This window comes from Hyaena hyaena, unplaced genomic scaffold (assembly GCF_003009895.1).
Source record: "Hyaena hyaena isolate Hyena2069 unplaced genomic scaffold, ASM300989v1 scaffold_297, whole genome shotgun sequence".
Taxonomy (NCBI): Eukaryota; Metazoa; Chordata; class Mammalia; order Carnivora; family Hyaenidae; genus Hyaena; species Hyaena hyaena.
Genome location: NW_024080929.1, coordinates 1,322,505 through 1,342,863, shown reverse-complemented (window position 1 = coordinate 1,342,863; position 20,359 = coordinate 1,322,505). Strand labels below are relative to the sequence as shown.

At 37.2% G+C, this 20,359-nt stretch overlaps 1 protein-coding gene across 1 annotated transcript in view; it reads left to right on the top strand.

Annotated features, from left to right (window-relative positions):
- Positions 1-20,069, top strand: part of ALG13 (ALG13 UDP-N-acetylglucosaminyltransferase subunit) — a 63,208-nt gene extending 43,139 nt beyond the window's left edge. Inside the window, exons 24-28 of the mRNA XM_039247423.1 lie at positions 451-616; positions 8,823-8,999; positions 13,160-13,200; positions 15,397-15,577; positions 19,141-20,069. Of these exons, the coding sequence (XP_039103354.1) occupies positions 451-616; positions 8,823-8,999; positions 13,160-13,200; positions 15,397-15,577; positions 19,141-19,403 (828 nt within the window). The 3' untranslated portion in view covers positions 19,404-20,069. The remainder of the gene's footprint in view (positions 1-450; positions 617-8,822; positions 9,000-13,159; positions 13,201-15,396; positions 15,578-19,140) is intronic.
- Positions 20,070-20,359: the final 290 nt, after the last annotated feature.

Genomic DNA, 20,359 nt, shown 5'->3' with positions numbered 1-20,359 from the left:
AAACAAATTGCAGACTCATGAAGCTTACAGAAAAAAGCAAAGTACCTTTTCTATTAAAAAAAAAAGTATGTTAGCACAGGAAAATGGACGCACATGTAATAAGTAATTGTAACACTATCTGGAAACCCAGAGGTTACCTGTTTGGGGAGAGGGGAACTATGCAGATGGAGGATAGGGGGTTGGAAGGACACATTTCATTGTATACAATTTCATACTTAATTTTTGAATCCTATTAATGTATTAGCTTTTCAGAAAAATACTCAAAAAAAACCCTAAATTAAAATACTAAAAAATACTAAATTAAATACTAAATTAAAAAATTAAATATCTAAACGGTAATTGTGGTGTTCTAAAACAAGTAACCTTATTTATATTGGGTTCACATAAAGATTGATTTCTCTGTGTTTGAGAAATCCCTAAACTTTTTAAAAATTTTTTCTACGTTTACAGGTGATGGTAAATTCTGCAGCAGGTGCTGCTTCCTGTGCCAATAATGTTCCAGCTCCAGTCTTACCTAGCCGTGCAGCAGCTAACCAAGCTAGTACTACCGCTTCAGGCTCCTCGCAGAATGCTATATCGCCTGTACTTGTATCTCCGCCTGTGCAAGGCAGGCCAGGTAGGTTATTAGTGGTTGCTGACTTCAGGAAGCCTCTTTTTCTATTCATGAACCTGCATATAACATAGGACTACTCTAATTCATAGTATTAAATTAGTGTAACCTATTTAATAAAAGTACGTTCAGGAATCCTTGAAATTTGAGAGCCAGGATTTCAGGTTTTTTTCTTGCAGATTTGGCTTTGATAATATTTTGTAGCTGAAAATTTCGAGGACTTCACTAATTTCTTAAACTTTAAGTTTTATTACACAGGAATTAAAGTAGAGGTGTTTCATTCACACTTCACAAAATTCCTGAAATTTTTGTATGAAATATATTTCTATGTAATGAATCATTTTTGTCATGAATGTTGCAAGAAAGAATATAGGCTCTAGAATTTAAGAAATTAAGGTTAGAATCTTGGTTTTACAACTCGCCAGCCATGTAATTTTGGACAAGTTATTGAGCCTTTCTTAGCTTGGGCATACTGATAGTACCAATTTATGAAGTGGTCATGAAATTCTAATGAGTTCATACAATTTAATATTTTCAGAATTCTGAGTAGGTGGTGGCAAAAACAGCATAGCTATTTAATCTGAGTCCTCAAATAAAAATGGAAATGGCAAAACCAAAACCCATGGAAAACATTTACAAGCAAATTAAGTAACAAAGTATCCCCACACACCCCAAGACTTAAGCACATAGGGACAAACCATGCTATCAGGGTCTATGTGGAAGCAAGAAGAAAGAAGCATTAGGGATGTTGTATGATGGACCTGGGAACAGGCAAACCCCAAAAGAGCTAATGAGAATTCACTGGAAAGTGTGGGGTGGCCAATTTGGAAAGAGCAGCTAGGACTGGGAAGGGATTTGATCTCTCTAGTACTAGGTAAGTGCTTTGGGTGCGTGGTAAAGGAACTGAAGGCCTTGGAGCAATACTGGCCCCTAAGAACTCTCAAAACTGACCTGCCAGGGCTCCCTTTTAACATAGTATTCCTCACTGGGGAGAGAAACTGCTGGGAGTGGAATCAGAATTGATCAGGACTAGGAAAAGAGCATGTCTTGACTAAACCTGAGAACAGAGCCAAGGAATCCTAGAAAGCAGTCATGATTTTGAACACTACACAAAACAGAATGATCCTGTATCCACCTCATTCTAAAGTTCATGAAAAATAATTCATGTAACTAAGGAAGCACTAAGGTCAAATCCTATACAAAGATGTTTTTTTTTTAATTTTTTTTAATGTTTTATTTATTTCTGGGAGAGAGAGAGAGAGACAGCATGAGCAGGGGAGGGTCAGAGAGAGAGGGAGTCACAGACTGAAAGAGGCTCCAGGCTCTGAGCTGGCAGTCAGCACAGAGCCCGACGTGGGGCTCGAACCCACGAACCGCGAGATCATGGCCTAAGCGAAAGTCGGACGCTTAACCGACTAAGCCACCCAGGCGCCCCACAAAGATGTTTTAAGAAGGAAAAAGAATAACATTTGTATATGCAGTAAAATCATGTCAAGCATTTTGCTCACTTAATACAACTAAACTTTCAGAATGAGCTAAAGATACAGATGGTATAAAACATTGGAGTATAACTAATTAGAATTTGAATAAAAACTTAACAAATCAGAATTAGAAAAACTCAAATTAGGGGACAACACAGGAAAGCATTAGAAATGGCAGAAAGTCATTTCTGTACTGAAGACTGGACTATCAAGAACATGACCAAGTTTATTATAAAACAGATGATGCTTAATTTTTTTCAGTTTGTTTGTTTGTTTGTTTTTTTGAGAGTGAGAGACCAAGCACGAGCATGGGATGGGCAGAGACAGAGACACAGAATCCAAAGCAGGCTCCAGGCTCTGAGCTGTCAGCACGCAGCCTGACGCGTGGGGCTCGAACTCATGGACCGTGAGATCATGACCTGAGCTAAAATCAGATGCTTAACCGACTGAGCCACTCAATGTGCCCCCAGATGATGCTTTAAAAGAAAGATATAAGGGGCGCCTGGTGGCTCAGTCAGTTAAGCGTCCAGCTTTGGTCCAGGTCATGATCTCACCATTTGTGAGTTCAAGCCTGGCATCAGGCTTTGTGCTGACAGCTAAGAGCCTGGTGACTGCTTCAGATTCTGTGTCTCCCTCTCTCTCTGTTCCTCCCTGAAACACATTCTGTCTGTCTCTCAAACATAATAAAGATACCAAAAATTTTTTTTTTTAAAAATAACAGAAAGATGTAAGAAGGGGAGGAAATTGAAAATGAAGAAAAGGAAGATATTCAAAAGTGACATGTTAAACGTTAGGCAAAGGAGGGACACCTGGGTGGCTCAGTCAGTTAAGCACCCCACTTCAGCTCAGGTCATGGTCTCGCAGTTCATGGGTTCAAGCCCCTCATTGGGCTCTGTGCTGACAGTTCGGAGCCTGGAGCTTGCTTCAGATTCTGTGTCTCCCTCTCTTTCTCTACCACTGTCTCGTAAATAAACATTAAAAAACCTTTTTAAAAATGTTAGGCAAAGGAGATCAGTGATTGAACTCTCTGAAAAAGAAAGCCAAAGGGAAAAGGACAAATACTGGAAACTATAATTCAGAAAACCTTTCTGTAAATTGAAAAAGCTTTAAAACTGTATACTGAAGCAACACTCTGCATATTTGAGAACACTGACTCAAAACAGCAAACACCAAGATATTCTATTAAAATGAGTGGTCTTTAAAGAAAAAGTCCTTTGTCAAGATAAAAGAGCCTATGGAATATAAAAGAAGTAAAATTATAGGCATGAGGCTTTCACAGCAGTGCTTAATGCTAAAAGAAAATGGGAGTAAAATTTAAAATAAGGAATGGGTAAACCAAAGATTTTATGTCCAACTAAACTGATTTTCAAACCTAGAAGGCAGGAAAAGAGAATATTTGCACGAGCCCTTCCTGAAGAAATCTAAAGCTATGCTGTCAAGCAAGGTTTTCACTAGCCACACTAACAATTTAAGATTTAGTTAATTGCAGTGAAATAAATCTTCAGTTGCTCACTTGCACCAACCACATGCCAAGTGCTCAATGCTATGTGTGGCCAGTGGCTAGTATATTAGACAGCAGAAATCCAGAATATTTCTCCTCTCACCGAAAGTTGTATTAGATGGACTTCAGTGTGCCAGAGAAGGAATTGGCTTTTAGACTACCAAAACAAGTAAGGATATCAACAGTAAGAACTGATGGTAAGTATTAAATGTATAATTACCTAAGAAATCAAGACAAAACGAGTGCTGAAAGGTGGAGACCATATACTGGGGAGTAGCAATAACCTTATGTTTGGATAAGGTAGACAATGTATAGCTATTTTTTTTAATTTATTGTTTATTTTTAAGACCAAGAGTGTGCGCGTGCAAGTAGGGGAGGAGCAGAGAGAGAGGAAGACACAGAATCCAAAGCAGGCTCCAGGCTATAAGCTGTCAGCACAGAGCACAGTGCAGGGCTTGAACTCCAGAACAGCAAGATCATGACCTGATTGAAGTCAGCCATTTAACTGACCGAGCCACCCAGGCACCAATTGTAATTGTATAGCTATTCTTATTTTAAAAAATTTTTTTAATGTTTATTTTTGAGGGAGAGACAGAATCTGACACAGGCTCCAGACTCTGAGCTGTCATCACAGAACTGGACACAGGGCTCCAGCTCCTGAACTGTGAGGTCATGACCTGAGCCAAAGTCGGATGCTTACTGACTGAGCCACCTAGGCATCCCTATAGCTGTTAAGAATAGGAAAATTGAGAGATCATGTGCCAAGCATTTTTATAATACTCTCTGTAATTACATCAGGTTCTTTTAGTTAGATAATCAGATTCTTTTAGTATATGTGCTGCAGAAGGGAGCACTAGATAATCAGATTCTTATTCTGAGACAGTGTAATGTCAACTAAAGTGAGTACGTGATAATTCTAATTTTATCCCCTCGTGTCCTTGCAAACCAGGAGTCTCAGTATGGAAGAAAGGTAATATGGATATAATAAAGCTAAAGAAAAGCTTTTATGGTCTCAAATTTGAATTGGAGGTATTAACATAACTTCAGGTATTTTATCTTTAGATATATGTGTATATATTTCTAAGCTCTCTCCGTTGAAAGGGCCTAGAAACAATGAATATTTTTAGCACTTATTTTGTGGTCTTGAAATACCATTTCTCACTTGAAAAAAAAAAAACAGCTTTGTGGAGAAATGGCTGCCGATTCCAGGTCTGGGTGGGAAATGTTCAAGATGAGCCTTTATCATTTTGTTATGCCAGGTAGCAAAGAAGCTACCAGAGTATTGGGGCCATGTCAGAAGCACTTAGGAGCCATCTTAAAGAGGTTCCCACTGACCAAAGATGGGACAGTTTGCTCCTCAGCAGTGATAATCGCAGCAGACTGCAACATACCAAATATGTTAAAAGTTCTTAATGCTATTTTAAAAATTGATCACCTTGGAGGATGATTAAAAAACAATTCATTTTCTTAAAAACTGGAAAATAAAATGAAAGAATCAAGTGTTCATCATGCTAACATTAAATGAACTGTACCACCAGGTAACCAAATAGTAGATGAGGGGAAGCATTCTTATATATTAGTATTCTAACTAATCAGTGAAGATAATTATTTTGCAGTCCTTACTGAATGAGTGTTAAACAGCAGTAGCTGCGAAGATTGCAGAAACATTACTTACAGATGTGCCAAAGGAATCAATTGTTAGTCTGATCCAATTTCCTGGATCTAGCTGCCTATTTGCAGGAAATACAGAAGAACATGTTGAAACATACCATCACTGTATAATCGGGAAAATCCAGATAGTAGGAAACTCAACAGGTTAAAGGGCCCAGATTCTTCAAAAGAAAAACTGAAAGGAAATGACAGGGATGGAGAAACAACCCATAAATTTAAAGAGATTTTTTTGAGATACCAACTTTAAAACATCAGGGATATACATTTGGGTGACAAAATTCTTAAAACCATGAAGGAGTGATTACTGTGAAAGTTAGGGTTAAAGGGTAAATGGTTAAATTATGGTCAGGGGAGAGGGTTGTGATTGGGATGGGGCACATAAAAGTTTTCTGGAGTGGCTGGCAAAGTTTAATTTCTTAACCTGGATAGTGTCCACCTTAAAATAATTCATTTAGAGTTTTTTTCTGTATCTGATTCATTTGTAGTTTAAAAATTAAGTGCTTAGCACAGTGCCTGGAATAAAAACATTCAATATATGAGTTCATTAATGACCATAGAAATTTTTCACTGAAAATGTTAAATGTAGACCCTGGTTTTACTGTGTGCCAATTGCAAGGGAAAACATTGGGTGCTGAGCTTAAAAAAATCAAATGACTGGTGAATCAAGCATTGGAGTGTCTCATGTATGCATTTTATTCAAAGCTTACCATTTAAATGCCGGATTTGTGTTGTTGACATTTCTAAAAATGTATGCTACCTTTATTTATTTTACGTTTTGTTCTTTGAGTCACTTCTGAACCTCAGTTATAACTCTGCTAGGTCATGGCTGCTTTTTAATTGCTCTTTAATATTCCTCTCACTCCTCTAGATGAATCAACTCATGTTTCTCATTGTGTTATTCATGTGTCTCCATGGCAGCTCAACCCCATCCTCCATTGTGAAGTCACTTATCTGCCAGCCAGTTAGATGCCATGATTGCATTTAGTACAAATCTCCTCATAGGCATTAAATACTGTTAACTGAGTTTTGGTTCTGTCCCCAAGGTTTTTGTCAGGGCCAGGACTAGTGACTCCTTTTCCCTGGGTGAAAAATTTAAGGGAATGCCAAAAAAGATCACAGTAATCAAGATAAATAATACTTGAACGTGCTTTTTAAAAAAAAAATGTTTATTTTTGAGAGAGGGAGAGGCCACTTGAGCAGGGGAAGGAGGGGCAGAGAGAGAGAGGGAAACACAGAATCTGAAACAGGCTCCAAGCTCTGAGCTGTCAGCACAGAGCCTGATGTGGAGCTCGAGCCACAACCTGTGAGATCATGACCTGAGCTGAAGTTGGATGCTTAACCGACTGAGCCACCCAGGCGCCTCTAAATGTACTTTTTAAAAAATCAAGAGTAATGTAAAAGTATCAGAATTTTAAATAAAGACAGAGTCTGTGATCCAGGCTTAGGGTGAATTGAGTAAGACCCTCATTCTTGGGATCTAGCAAATGCAGGTTTGGATCCTATCTCTGTTTAGAATTTTGATATTTTAGTAAGCATGGATATTTTTGGCATTATTAATTTGGTGGCTCCTTAAATTTTGCACCTCACTATACCTAAGTCCCTTCCCTTTGATCTATAGAGAATTTGAGTCTTACTGTGTGTATTCATATTCTTCTTTTGACATGTCCTGAAACAGACTGTAGCTTCATGGACAGGGGAAATAAATATTTTGAATGTACTACATTTGTTTCCATTAATACATTTTTAAAGTTTATTTTTAGAGAGTGTACATGTGTGCAGGGTAGGGTGGGCAGAGAGAGGAAGAAAGAGAATCCCAAGCAGGCTCTGTGCTGTCAGTGTGGACCTTGATGCGGAACTCAATCCGATGAACCATGAGATCATGACCTGAGCTGAAATCAGTAGTCAGACACTTAACTGACTGAGCCACCCAGGTGCCCCCCTCCATTAATATTTTAGGGAAGTTTGTTTGCATTGTTTTGGAGCTATCCCTTAAATTTTACCTGTCAAGTCAGCAAATGAGTTGCTCATGTATCTCCAGAGCATTTGGAAATTCTAAAAGATTTTTCTTAGGAGGATTATTATGTAATGCAATTTTAGGGAAGGTGAGTTCAAATAATCTTAAACATCTCTTCTGCTTTTGATTCTTTCAGATCCATGAGAACTTACTTAGCTATCTCTGTGTCTAGTAGTTGGTTTTTTACCTAGTGATAATCACATTCTGGTATCTTTAGCTAATTGCTAATTTACTTTTTTAAAAAAATGATGCGATTCGAGTGCTGGGTTAAAAGCAATATAAGCAGAGCTTTGTTGAAGTGCCTCTTCCAAAACTGAAAGTGGATATTTCTGCATACATGACAAAACTCTAAAAAGAGTTGAGCAAGTTTTTAAATTTTACTGTTTAACTTAGATACTGTAAGAATCCTTTTTTGTTGCCCAGTTCTGAGTTTTGACAACGTATAGAGTTGTAGAACCACCACCACAATCAAGGAAGAAGAAGAGTTTTGGGGTGCCTGGGTGGCTCCGTCAGTTAAGCGTCCGACACTGGCTCAGGTCATGATCTCACGGTTCATGGGTTCGAGCCCCGTATTGGCCTCTGTGCTGACAGCTAGCTCAGAGCCTGGAGCCTGCTTCAGATTCTGTGTCTCCCTCTCTCTCTGACCCTCCCCTGCTCACACTGTCTGTCTCTCTCAGAAATAAGTTAAAACGTTAAAAAATTTTTAAAAAAAGAACAGTTTAATCACCCCCAAAGAGTTGTTTATTCAAGTTAAAAAAATTTTTTTTTTAACGTTTATTTATTTTTGAGAGAGGAAGAGCACAAGCAGGGGAGGAGCAGAGAGAGACGAAGACAGAGGATCAGAAGCATGCTCCGTGCTGATGGCAGACAGCCTGATGCAGGGCTTGAACTCACAAGCTGTGAGATCATGACCTGAGCCAAAGTTGGATGCTTAAGCGACTGAGCCACCCAAGCACCCAATGAATATTTTTAAATTACAACAATAGGTATAGAAAGTTAACGTGATATTTCATCTAGTGTGTTTGTTTAGATTCTGTCCTTGTGGGACTGACATGATTTAGAATACCCCATGTTCCAGTGATGCTACCAACTAGATACCTTTAAGGATTGCATAAATCTGTAATCTGTGTAATTTAGCCTCTCTTACTAACTTCTACATCTTGTGATTTGACTAAGGATGGCAGATGGCTGAAAACATCCTTAACTTTTATTAAGCTAAATAAAAATTTTGCTTTAGTGGTATTGTATTTCATTTTGTATCTTTTAGCTGATGTTTTTTTAAAGTCTTGACAGTAGTGAAAACTCTGCAATTTCCAGGGTTTTTTTCTTTTAATTTCAAGTAATAATATGAACTCAAAATAACGTGTAATGAACTCTCAGTTTTCAACTGGCATGTCTTAAGAAGGTGGGCACTTCACCTTCCAAGTTTTTGTTTTTATGTCAAACCATAAGAATTGGATTCTTTTGACCAAACTGGGGACACAAAATGAACTACTGTTGTTAAGGTGTTACAGGTGTGCATTCCTACCTTGTTTTCTTTTTTAGTGATTGCTTCGCCATCCTATCCATACCTTTCTCCTCCTATTCCTGCTGCTGCTGGTGCTGCTGCTCCTTTACCACCTCCACCTCCTCCTCTTGAGATGGGAGAGTCTTCAAGCTTCCCACCTCCACCTCCACCTCCACCTTATTCCTATGATCCAAGTGGCAGTGATCTGCCTCAAGGTAAGGAGATTTTGAGACTTGGTTGAGGGTATTTTAGTCTGAAAATTTTTTATTTTAGAGCATGTCTCTGGTTGTTGACTGCAGGCAGCGTGAGGGACCAAATAGAAATTGACTTGAGAGCATAATGTTAGGTAAATGACTAAGGAAAGGAAAAACTTGAAAGCTGAGAAAATCTTCTGCATAATCAAGAAGTGATGGTTGAGTTGAATTGTCTTCTGCCTTTTTTTTTTTTTTTTTTGATAGCTTCAGGTCTGCCTTGAAGATTCTCAGCTGGATGTCTTTGTTCTCTCAAGTTTCTTTTTGGAAAAGCAGGAATTGATACCAAATTTTTCTCCATTTCTTTTCTAAATAAAATTCCTACTATAAGTGTATGAAATTATTGCAGTCTTTGATATTTAAGATTCCAACTGGAACTGGATTTTAGCCCTGTGTTCTTGCTTCTTTAATTAAATGAAGGAGTAGCTTTTCATCGGAAGTTCATTCTTATCCCTCAATTTGGCAGTGTTTCTCGAAACAGAATTGTAGTTGAAGGTTGTGGTTTGTTATACTTTCTTTGCTGTATATAAAATTCTCAATTTTTCTAACTGCTTCTCTATTACATTTTTTAAATTTTCAACTCCTTAGTGGTTACCAAGATCTTCAATTCCATGCTGTTCTTTTTCTCTGCCTTAAAACTTCATTATCCCCTTTATGTACATGATTCCTAAATGTATCTAGCTCTGGCCTTTGAAGTTTGTTACTTGTCTCTAGTTACTTGCTAGGCATTTCCACTTGGCTTTCTTACTGTGATTTCAAACACTTAGCTATAATGAAATTCCTCCTTATCTCCCTTTTTCTTTTTTCTAGGTCATTGACTGGAAAACATTGACTCCTTGTTTTCCTATTTTGCTAATAGAGTTTCATTTCCACCTGACTTAACCCATTATCTAAACCTTGTTTAGATCTCTTTATTCCTCTACTCTCTTGTACTCCTGCCCAAGATTTGTTCTGTCACCACATGATGATTTTGCATTTCCCAATATTTTATTATGAAAATGTTCAAATATACATGAAAATTGAATTTAAACATGAATATTCATGTATTCACCTAGATTCTATCACCAATTTTAATTACACTTGCTTTATCACATGTCTGTCTGTCTTACCCTCCCTCCATCTTCTGTCCATCAAGTCCTCCATTTTAGGTTTGGTGCATCCCAAAGTAAATCTTAGACATCCACGTTATTTCCTGTAAAAACTCTAGCATATGTATAGTTAACTAAAGTTGGGAGTTTATTTTTTCTCTTAATGTAAAATTTATGTATGATGTACAAATTTTTTTTTTTTTTTACAAATAGTTTATTGTCAAGTTGGTTTCCATATAACACCCAGTGCTCATCCCCACAAGTGCCCTCCTCCATGCCCATCAACCCTCCCCCCCACACCCATCAGTCCTTGGTTTCTTCTCAGCATTCAAGAGTCTCTCATGGTTTGCCTCTCTCCCTCTCCCCCACTATTTCCCCCCTTCTTCTCCCCCATGGTCCTCCGTTAAGTTCCTCCCAATCCTCCTATACGTGCAAACATATGGTATTTGTCCTTCTCTGCCTGACTTATTTTGCTCAGCATAACACCCTCAGGGTCTATCCATGTTGCTACACATGGCCAGCTTTCATTCTTTCTCATTGCCAGGTAGTATTCCATCATATAGATAAACCACATCTTCTTGATCCATTTGTCCGTTGATGGACACTTAGGCTCTTTCCACGTTTTGGCTATTGTTGAGAGTGCTGCTATGAACACTGGGGTACATGTGCCCCTATGCATCAGCACTCCTGTATCCCTTGGGTAAATTCCTAGCAGTGCTATTGCTGGGTCATAGGGGAGTTCTAGTGTTGATTTTTTGAGGAACCTCCACACTGTTTTCAGAGGGGATGATGATGTACAAATCTTAAATGTATATTTGCTGAGTTTTGAGAAGTGAGTGCTTGAGTCTCTATAACCCACATCTCCCTCAGAGCATGTAGTAATACCATTATCACACAGTTAACCTCCTGCCCCTTCCCAGTTTCCACCCCTACCTCTACTTACCCCAAAGGAACCACTGTTCTGAAATTTTTTCTTTCATAGCTTCACATGTTTTAGAGTTTAATATAAATTGTATGTATGTCCTTTAAACAGTATGTATTTTTTATGGAAAGCTGCTTTTTTTTTTTAACTGGTTAATCTTTTTTTAATTTGTTGTCAAGTTAGCTAACATAGAGTGTATACAGTATGCTCTTGGCTTTGGAGTAGATTCTCATGATTCATCGCTTAAATAACAACACCCAGTGCTACTCCCAACAGGTGCCCTCCTCAGTGACCATCACCCGTTTCCCCTCTTTCCTGCCCCCTCATCAACCGTCAGTTTGTTCTCTGTATTTAAGAGTCTCTTATGGTTTCCCTCCATGTTTATAACTATTTTTTTCCTTCCCTTCCCCCATGGTCTTCTGTTAAGTTTCTCAAATTCCACATATGTGTGAAAACATAATATCTGTCTCTGATTTATTTCACTTAGCATAATACCCTCCAGTTCATCCACGTTGAACTCAGCATAGTTTTGATATTCTTCCTTTTATTCATACAATTTTTTGATACAGTTTATTGTCAAATTGGTTTCCATACAGCACCCAGTGCTCATCCCAACAAGTGCCCTCTTCAATACCCATTACCTACTTTCACCCTCCCTCACCCCCCAATAACCCTCAGTTTGTTCTCAGTATTTAAGAGTCTCTTATGGTTTGCCTGTTCTTTCATATTGTTGCATATATCAGTAGTCCATTTGCTTTTATTGCTCTGTAATATTTCACTGTATGGATATTTCTCTTCATTCTTTGTTGTTGGACATCTGGGTTATTTCCATTTTTGGGATTTTTATTAATGTTTATTTTTTACATGTTTATTTATTTTGAGAGAGAGAGCAAGGGAGGGGCAGAAAGAGAGGGAGAGAAAGAGAATCCCAAGCAGGCTCCTTGCTATCAGTGCAGAGTCTGGAGTGGGGCTCAAACTCCCCAGCTGTGAGATCATGACCTGAGCCAAAATCAAGAGTTGGACACCCAGCTGATTGAGCCACCCAGGTGCCCCAAGGCTATGAGTATTCTTATAAAAAGTCTTTATTACCATAATGTTTTCATATCCTTTGGGAAAATACCTAGTAGTGGAATTGATTGGTCATAGATGCGGTATTTAGGTTTATAAGAAACTGCTGCTCATTTTTCTGAAGTTGTATCTTTTTCTACTTTTGCAAGAACTCTGTGGACTTGTTTTTAACAGCTTGAGGTCTAATTCACATACTATACAAGCCACCCATTTAAATTGTACAATTCAGTGGTTTTTAGTATATTCACAAATATATGCAACCTCCACCACTATCTAATTCCAGAACATTTTCATTACCCCAAAAAACAAACCCTGTACCCATTAGGAGTCACGTTGTCATTCCCTCTGGCAACCGCTGTTCTTTGTGTCTCTATAGATTTGCCTCTTCTGGACATTTGACATCTATGAATCATGCATTATATCATCTTTTGTGACTGGCTTCTTTCACTTAGTGTATTGTTCTCAAGCTTCATCCATGTTGTAGCATGTGTCGATACTTCACTTTTTTTTATAGCTGAATAATAAATATTCCCTTCTATGGGTATGCTGCCTTTTATTATTTATTACTTGATGGACATTTGGGTTTTCACTTTTTGCTATTATGAATAATATTTCTATGGATATCTATACAAGTTTTGTGTGAATACATATATACACCAAGGGATGGAATCCCATGCCATTTGTAAATTTACTTCCTGCTGTTACCTTTTCATATTCTTTAGTTAACCATTAGTCTTTATAATCCGCTCCTACATAATAGTCAAAATACAAGCTGATTGTAAATATATTTGTATGTATCAGAAGTCTCCAACTTAAGGGTGTTTTCTGAGAGTTCATTTGTTTGTGGGACTCAAGTTCTCATATTTGTAAGCATATACATGAGTCCTAGGTCAACCAATAAAAATACATTTTGATATAATTAGAATGCTAAGACTATCCCTCTCATATATCTAGTTTTTATTTCTGAAACATTTTAAGTTCTGTGAAGTCATTTTTAAGTTAGCTTTATTTATTTATTTATTTATTTATTTATTTATTTATTTTAGATACAAAAGTTTTGCAGTACTATTTCAATCTGGGATTGCAGGTAAGTCATGTTAAAATTGCTTTAATAAGCTCTACATTAAAAATGTAAACTGGTTTGATAATTATACTCTTGAACTTTAAAAACCAAGAACACTGTGAGGAGCCTAAAAGTTGTCTTTATAAGATCTCTCTGAAGATGATAATAGGTCTATTTTCTATTTTAGCCTCCCAGTGCTTAAGTTCCTCTTATAAAATAGTTGCTAAATTATAGCAGCACAACTTAAGCATGTATTGGCCTCCATATTTAGTATCCTATATATGTCAACCCTTCACTATGTTTTTCTGATTCAAAATAATAAATGAATTATTTCTCCTGCTTAATTGAAACATTTTTATGGTTATTTCTACACATTACTATGAAAAGTAATTGGACGAATTCAAAGATATTTGAAGGGCTATATTATTGAGAGACAGAGATAGCATTAGAGCATGGGAAGGGCAGAGAGAGGGAGACATAGAATATGAAGCAGGCTCCCGGCTCTGAGCTGTCAGCACAGAGCCTGATGCAAGGCTTGAATCCACAGACCATGAGATCCTGACCTGAGCCAAAGTCGGACATTTAACTGGCTGAGCCGCCCATGCACCCCAGGGCTGTATTATTTCTAAAGCACCTATGTGTTCATAGATATTTACAAACACTGATTTTCACCACTCGAGTTGTAGAAGGGTGAGAGTTCTGACAAATATCTTCCTATTGCTGAAAGGTATTTCTGACTTTAGGTAAAAGCTCTTTTATTTTTTCATTCAGGAATCATTTCCCCCCTGAAATACACCTGACTCACGCTATAAAAAGATGGCATATTTCCTAAAAAGGAATGATAACATTTGAAGAGTGGGCAGATGATAGTAAACTAGACAGTCTCCTTGATAATGTTCAGAGAAGTTCATATTTCCAAAGACTGATTTCACTAAAACTTGGTATTATCATTTCCAGAAAACCATCTCCAAATGTCACACATTTATAAATTAAGACTAGTGGATTGATTTTTTTTTGTTGTTCTTTTGTACTGTTTACTAAATTCAGTTTCAAGAATTGAAAATATAAACTACTTGTGCTTTCAGTTATGTTAGTTTCCTATATTTACATGTGTAAACATAATTCATTTCAGATGGCTGAGGAACTTTAAAACCTTCTCCTGCATTTTACTTCATGGGAATACAAGGAAATGCAGAATAGTTATTTTAATACTTCTTTAAGTAATAGCATTCATTTTGGTATATCTGAAAAATACTAAAATATAAAGGAAACTGAAATCTTATGCATAACCACTGTACAGTGTAACATACTTCCTTAATAGTTTATTTCTTTTATAACATATTGACTGTACTGTGTAATTTTGTAAACTTTTAAGTTAACAATATGAGCATTTTGTTAAATATTTGATAGCATGATTTTTTTATCGCCTGTACTGTATCCCATCACGGATATATTTAATCTATTTCCCTGTTTAATATTTCATAGGTTGTTCACTGTATTTTGCTTTTTTAAAACAATGACATATCATTGACTCACAATGTTAGGTTAGTTTCAGGTGTACAACATGGAAATTTGATACTGTGTTGTCATTCTCCTCACAGATATAGTTCCCAAATCTGTCGCCATACAATACTACTAGAATACTACAGTCTATATATTCCCTGCTCTGTCTGTACCTTTCATCCTTGTGATTTATTCCTCTCTTTTGCTTTTTTGAAAAATTTTTAAATATTTTTTATTTATTTTTGAGAGAGAAGGCAAGTGGGAGAGGGACAGAGAGAGAGGGAGACACAGAATCCGAAGCAGGCTCCAGGCTCTGAGCTGTCAGCACAGAGCCCTATGCAGAGCCCAAACCCACAAACCGTGTGTGAGATCCTGACCTGATCCAAAGTCGGATGCTTAACCAACTGATCCATCTAGGCGCCCCTCCACTCTTTTGCTTTTAAAAATAATGCTATAAAACATATCTTTATATCCAGGTCATTGTGTGTATCTGTAATTTTTCTAAAGGAATTCCTGTGCTCAAATATTAGATACAGCTGCTGATAAAGATCTTAAAGTTGTAGTAGAGAATAGATTTCCTCATGTTCTGGTTTTTTTCAGGGAAAAATAAAGTCATTGCTACCTTTTCCTGAAAATCATAGCCAAACTTTTTTAGTGAGGAAGTGTACTACTTTAAGTAAAGGGATAAGAAATTGTTTCTTTTCTTTCTTGCCCAAGTGCTATCACCACAACTACTGGCACTCCATGGTCTATGTGCCACAGATGCAGCAGCAGCAGCTTCATATAGAGAATTATCCAGTCTCTGCTGAGCCACCTCCTCTGGTAGATCAGAACATCCCCCAGTGGTATAGTGAGGTGGGGAGACAAGATACTACACAGGTGGAAGCATCAGGAAATGGTGAGTATGCAATGAGATTGTCTGCAAGAAGGACAATTTTATTTTATTGTGTGTAATGTATTTTTTAAAAATTGTTAATGTTTTTGAGAGAGAGTGCACGCGTATGCGGGGGAGGGGCAGAAAAAGAGGGAGAGGATTGGAAGTGGGCTCTGTGCCTACAGCAGAGAGCCCGATGTGGGGGCTCAAACTCACAAGCTGAGATTGTAACCTGAGCCAAAGGCTGATTAACCAAGTGAGCCACCCAGGTGCCTCTATTGTGTATAATTTAATAACGCTCCGATATTTCATTTGGTCCAAATTCTAGACTTGTGTGTTTTTAAAGAATGGTTTGTGGGCCCTTGGGGTTCCTGAGACCCTCTTAGGGATCCATAAAGCCAAAAAGTATTCATCAGAATACACAGATCTTAGAGATTTTATTTTTCCCTTTCACGGTTAGGTCTTGCATTGAGGATGCAAAAATCAGTAATGGGTAAACTGCTGCTACCTAAGCACAAATCAAGAGGGGGCACCAAACTGTACTAATAATTGTTGTATTCGCTGCCATATACACTCATGATACAGAAATGCCAGTTATCTATCTATATATATTTTTCAATTTTTAAAGACGTTTAATATGTGTTTCTGGAAGAAAAATAAATCTGCATGGTTTTAAAAAATTGAAAAAAAAAAACGTTTTATTTATTTCTGAGAGAGAGAGAGAGACAGCGTGAGCAGGGGAGGGTCAAAGAGAGAGGGAGACACAGAATTAGAAACAGGCTCCAGGCTTTGAGCTAGCTGTCAGCACAGAGCCTGACATGGGCCTCAAACCCCCGAACCGTGTGATCATGACCTAAGCCGAAGTTCGACGCTCAACTGACTAAGCCACCCAGACACCCCATCTATATATTTTTTATGAAAATATTCTTATTTTTATTAAATCATTGTGTGTATAATTGTACCGATTATTCTGTGTGCATCATGGGAAGTATTCATAAAGTAGTGTGCATACTGAAGTATGATTCACTTACGGATTTGTGAGATTGACTAATAAGCTGAACTAGCTCTTTTTATGCAACACTATTTTTACTTGCCATATAGACAGACTATGGTTATTTAGACTTAGAGATCTGGCAGACATTTTCTCAATGTGAGCCTGTCACTTCAAGAAAAAAAGGACTGATAGAATTTGTTGTCAAAGATAAAAATTCCAGCTTTCAAATAAAAATTAGAATTTTGGAAAACTTTTATCTGCTACCATGAGCTTGACAGCTTCTACTTAACTTTTCTTATAAGATAGCTGGGACTTTTGGGGTGCCTAGCTGGCTCGGTAGACCATGCAGCTCTTGATCTCAAGGTTGTAAGTTTGAGCCCCATGTTGGGTGTAGAGATTATTTAATAAATAAAATCCTAAACAAACAAACAAACAAAAGGATAGATGGGGTGCTCCTGAATGGCTCAAGTCGGTTGAGTATCCGACTTCGGCCCAAGTCATGATCTCACGGTTTGTGGGTCTGAACCCTGCGTCAGGCTCTGTGCTGACTGCTTGCTCAGAGCCTGGAGCCTGTGTCAGATTCTGTGTTGTCATCTTTCTCTGCCCCTCCCCCACTTGTGCTGATTCACTGTCTCTAAAAAAATAAATAAATGTAAAAACAAAAAAAAAAGATTGATGGGGCTATAAAGTAATGTGTTTTTTTACACTGTACAATGAAATGTGTCAACATTTGGGAGATTAATAACTGTGAAATAATACTTTTCTAATTACCAATGAACGGTGTTACCTGTGTATGGTTTTGTAAAAGATCTATTCAAAGTACAAGATAAAAACAGTGGGTTTTAATGTTGACAGAGTATGAAAAAGTCCACATTGCTGCTAACCTTTGGGAACTGCCACTTAACCTAGTTTTGGTGTAGCATCAAAGAATATAAGTATCTGAAAAGGCTGGTTATTAAAAGGCTTCTCTTCCAAGTATATCTGTAGGAGGCCAGATTTTCTTCATATACTTTAGAACTGCATATCATAATAGATTAAATACAGAAGGAGATGTGAGAATCCAGCTGTCCTCTATTAAGCCATACATTTAAGATTTGCACAAGTGTGTAAAAACAGTTGGCAGTTGTCTCATAATATTTTTGTTTTGGAATATAAACTTTTCATTAAAAATCTTTGTGTTAACATTAATGGGCTTTTTTTTTCCTACTAGAATTAAGAAATACTTTTAACTTTCTCAGTTTAATTCCTAATACAGTAAATATTGATAGATAAAATTCACATAGACCAAAGCTATTTGGGATCCTCAGTTTTTAAGAGTGTAAAGGGGTCCTGAGACCACAAAATTGGATACCACAGTGCCAGACCACAAAGATGGTTGCTCTAGTTCAGAGTACTGTATAGATAGAAAGATATTTTAAAGGATTTAGAATAGGATCTTTGGACTGCCCTTCTTGAAAGAATCAGTAGGAGGTAGAAAAAATGACGTAGAGACAAATCTAACCAAGTCTTTTTCGCATTCCAGCACTGCTACTTGATGGTTGTGATCTCAGCTAAGTTGCTTAACCTCCCTAAGTCTGATTTTATGTACAATGGGGAAATAGTTGACTTGCCAGCATTGCTATAAGAACTAAATGAGATACACTATATGTATATACTAAATGTATAAGTATGATGTGTCTGGTGCACGTGAGAAATGTGAATTCCTTTTTGTTCCTCCCCCCTTTTAAAGCATATTAATGGTTAGGGAATATTAGCACTATAGAATATGATCCCTAATGTGGTAATATGATAAGGCCCATAGTAATAAAAGTTAAAGTGCTAACCTCATTGTGTTTTTGTGGTGTGTACCTTTTATAGAGCTATTTTTAATTGTAGTACACCTTGAGGCAATGCAGTGGTAGTCTTTATTCCACAGATAATAGCTCATCTATGTTGCCCCAGGTAACGAAGGACTCCTTTTTAACATTTACATAGTCAGTATAGCGAAGTCAGAACAGCATCTATTTCCACTAAAAGTCATTCATGGTAGCTAAGTGGTGTAACATTAAAATGATGCTAGGATCTTAATGCCAGTCAAGAGATGACACTTAAATGTTTGGTCTTTAGGATGCTTTTCAGAACTATACCTTCAAGTATAGGCACTTGAGTTTTTCATTGAAGTAATACAAAAAGGTCATTTGGGTGATAGGTGCTACAGTAGAAAACTATTGGGTAACTTACTTAGGACCTACCCTTATGAGAACTTCATTGACTAGAAGGACTCTAGAGAATGTTTATGTATGTATGTAATCTGTGGGTACCTAGATCATCCCAGAAAGATAGCTGTCTCTAGGTAGAATACATTTGACACATTATAGATGCATGTGTACACATGCACACTTAAATTTCCTTCATTGGGAAATTTTCATATAAGCTTATAGTAGCCTGCTTTAGTCACTAGTGTTCATATCTAAAGTGCTCTTGCCACATTTGCTGTGATCTTTTCTATAGTTAGTGCTAAAGTTCACTTTTACCTGTAAGGACATCTATTTCTGTTGATGTTTTAGTGAATCTTTGTATATAAAGTATGTACTATATGCATTCTTTGTTTCAGGTACTTTTCCAAGTGCTGACCCTGCATCTGTCTCTCATGGAGCAGTCTATTATCCAATGATGTCAGATCCCTATGGGCCTCCACCTTTGCCAGGTTTTGATTCCTGTCTTCCTGTTGTGCCTGATTATCCCTATGCCCCCTGGCATTCAGTTGGTGCAGCATATGGTGGCTCCTCTCAAATTCATGGTGCTATGAATCCTGGGCCAGCTGGCTATATTGCTTCACCTCCCTCAGCTTCTAATTACATACCTCAGAATATGTAAGCTTCAGCAGTATGAAGTATTGAAGTATTCTTGCACTGCCATTTTTTGCTGTTTTGGTTTTTTAAAAAGTGTTTTATGTTAGTGTTTAAGTGATTTAGGTGGTTAAGGTGGTTACTATTGTATCTGTCTTTAAAATTATTTTATCTTTTGATTTAAAATACTACTTTAAATAAAGGAATATTACTTTGGGTTGTGGATAGGGAAATGGAGATGGATGTACAGCTAGCCCCATATTGAGCATATTTCATTGTATTCAGCTGTTCTCCTGTCAGCCAGCTTGTCAACTTTGTATTAGCTGATGGTTCCAGTTGATAAAAGGAATAAATAATAGAATCTATTTCCTTGGTTCAGATGTCACACATCATATTAAACCGTGCAAAATTGGAATAACTTTCACTTTTTTCTAGACAATAAAAAACAAAATCAAGAGCATTGGCTTCTGGATAACTACATATTAAAATGAGTGACTTCAGATTTCTTAAGAATTGTCTGAATTGAGTTGTGTTCTGTGATGTTAATCAGTTTTGAAGGCTCATGGTGCTCTGCTTTAGATTTATTCCATATGCTATTGTTTAATATTGGATTTATGTAACTGTTTTACTGCACAGTATTGAATTGGTGTCCTTTGCACATTTAGCAGTAAATAAAATTAGCATTTAAAATTGCTAAAAGGAGTGAGGTTTTCTTCCTTGTTTTCTTTTTAATGGCAGCAAAGTGTACCAGACATGATTGTTGTATACATTTTTCCCCTGCTCTCTTGGTGGCAAAAGAATGTGAATTTATGACATGAACTGGTGGGGGCCAGTTGAAATGTTACTTAATCTCAGGCTGTTACAGCACATACAACCATGTCTAGTTCTTTTTCCCATGAGTATATCCCTTTTTAAGTTGTATTTGTGTTTGTGTGTTGGTGTTTTTAATCTTGGCCCCCATACCGAACTTTAATCTGGACTTAC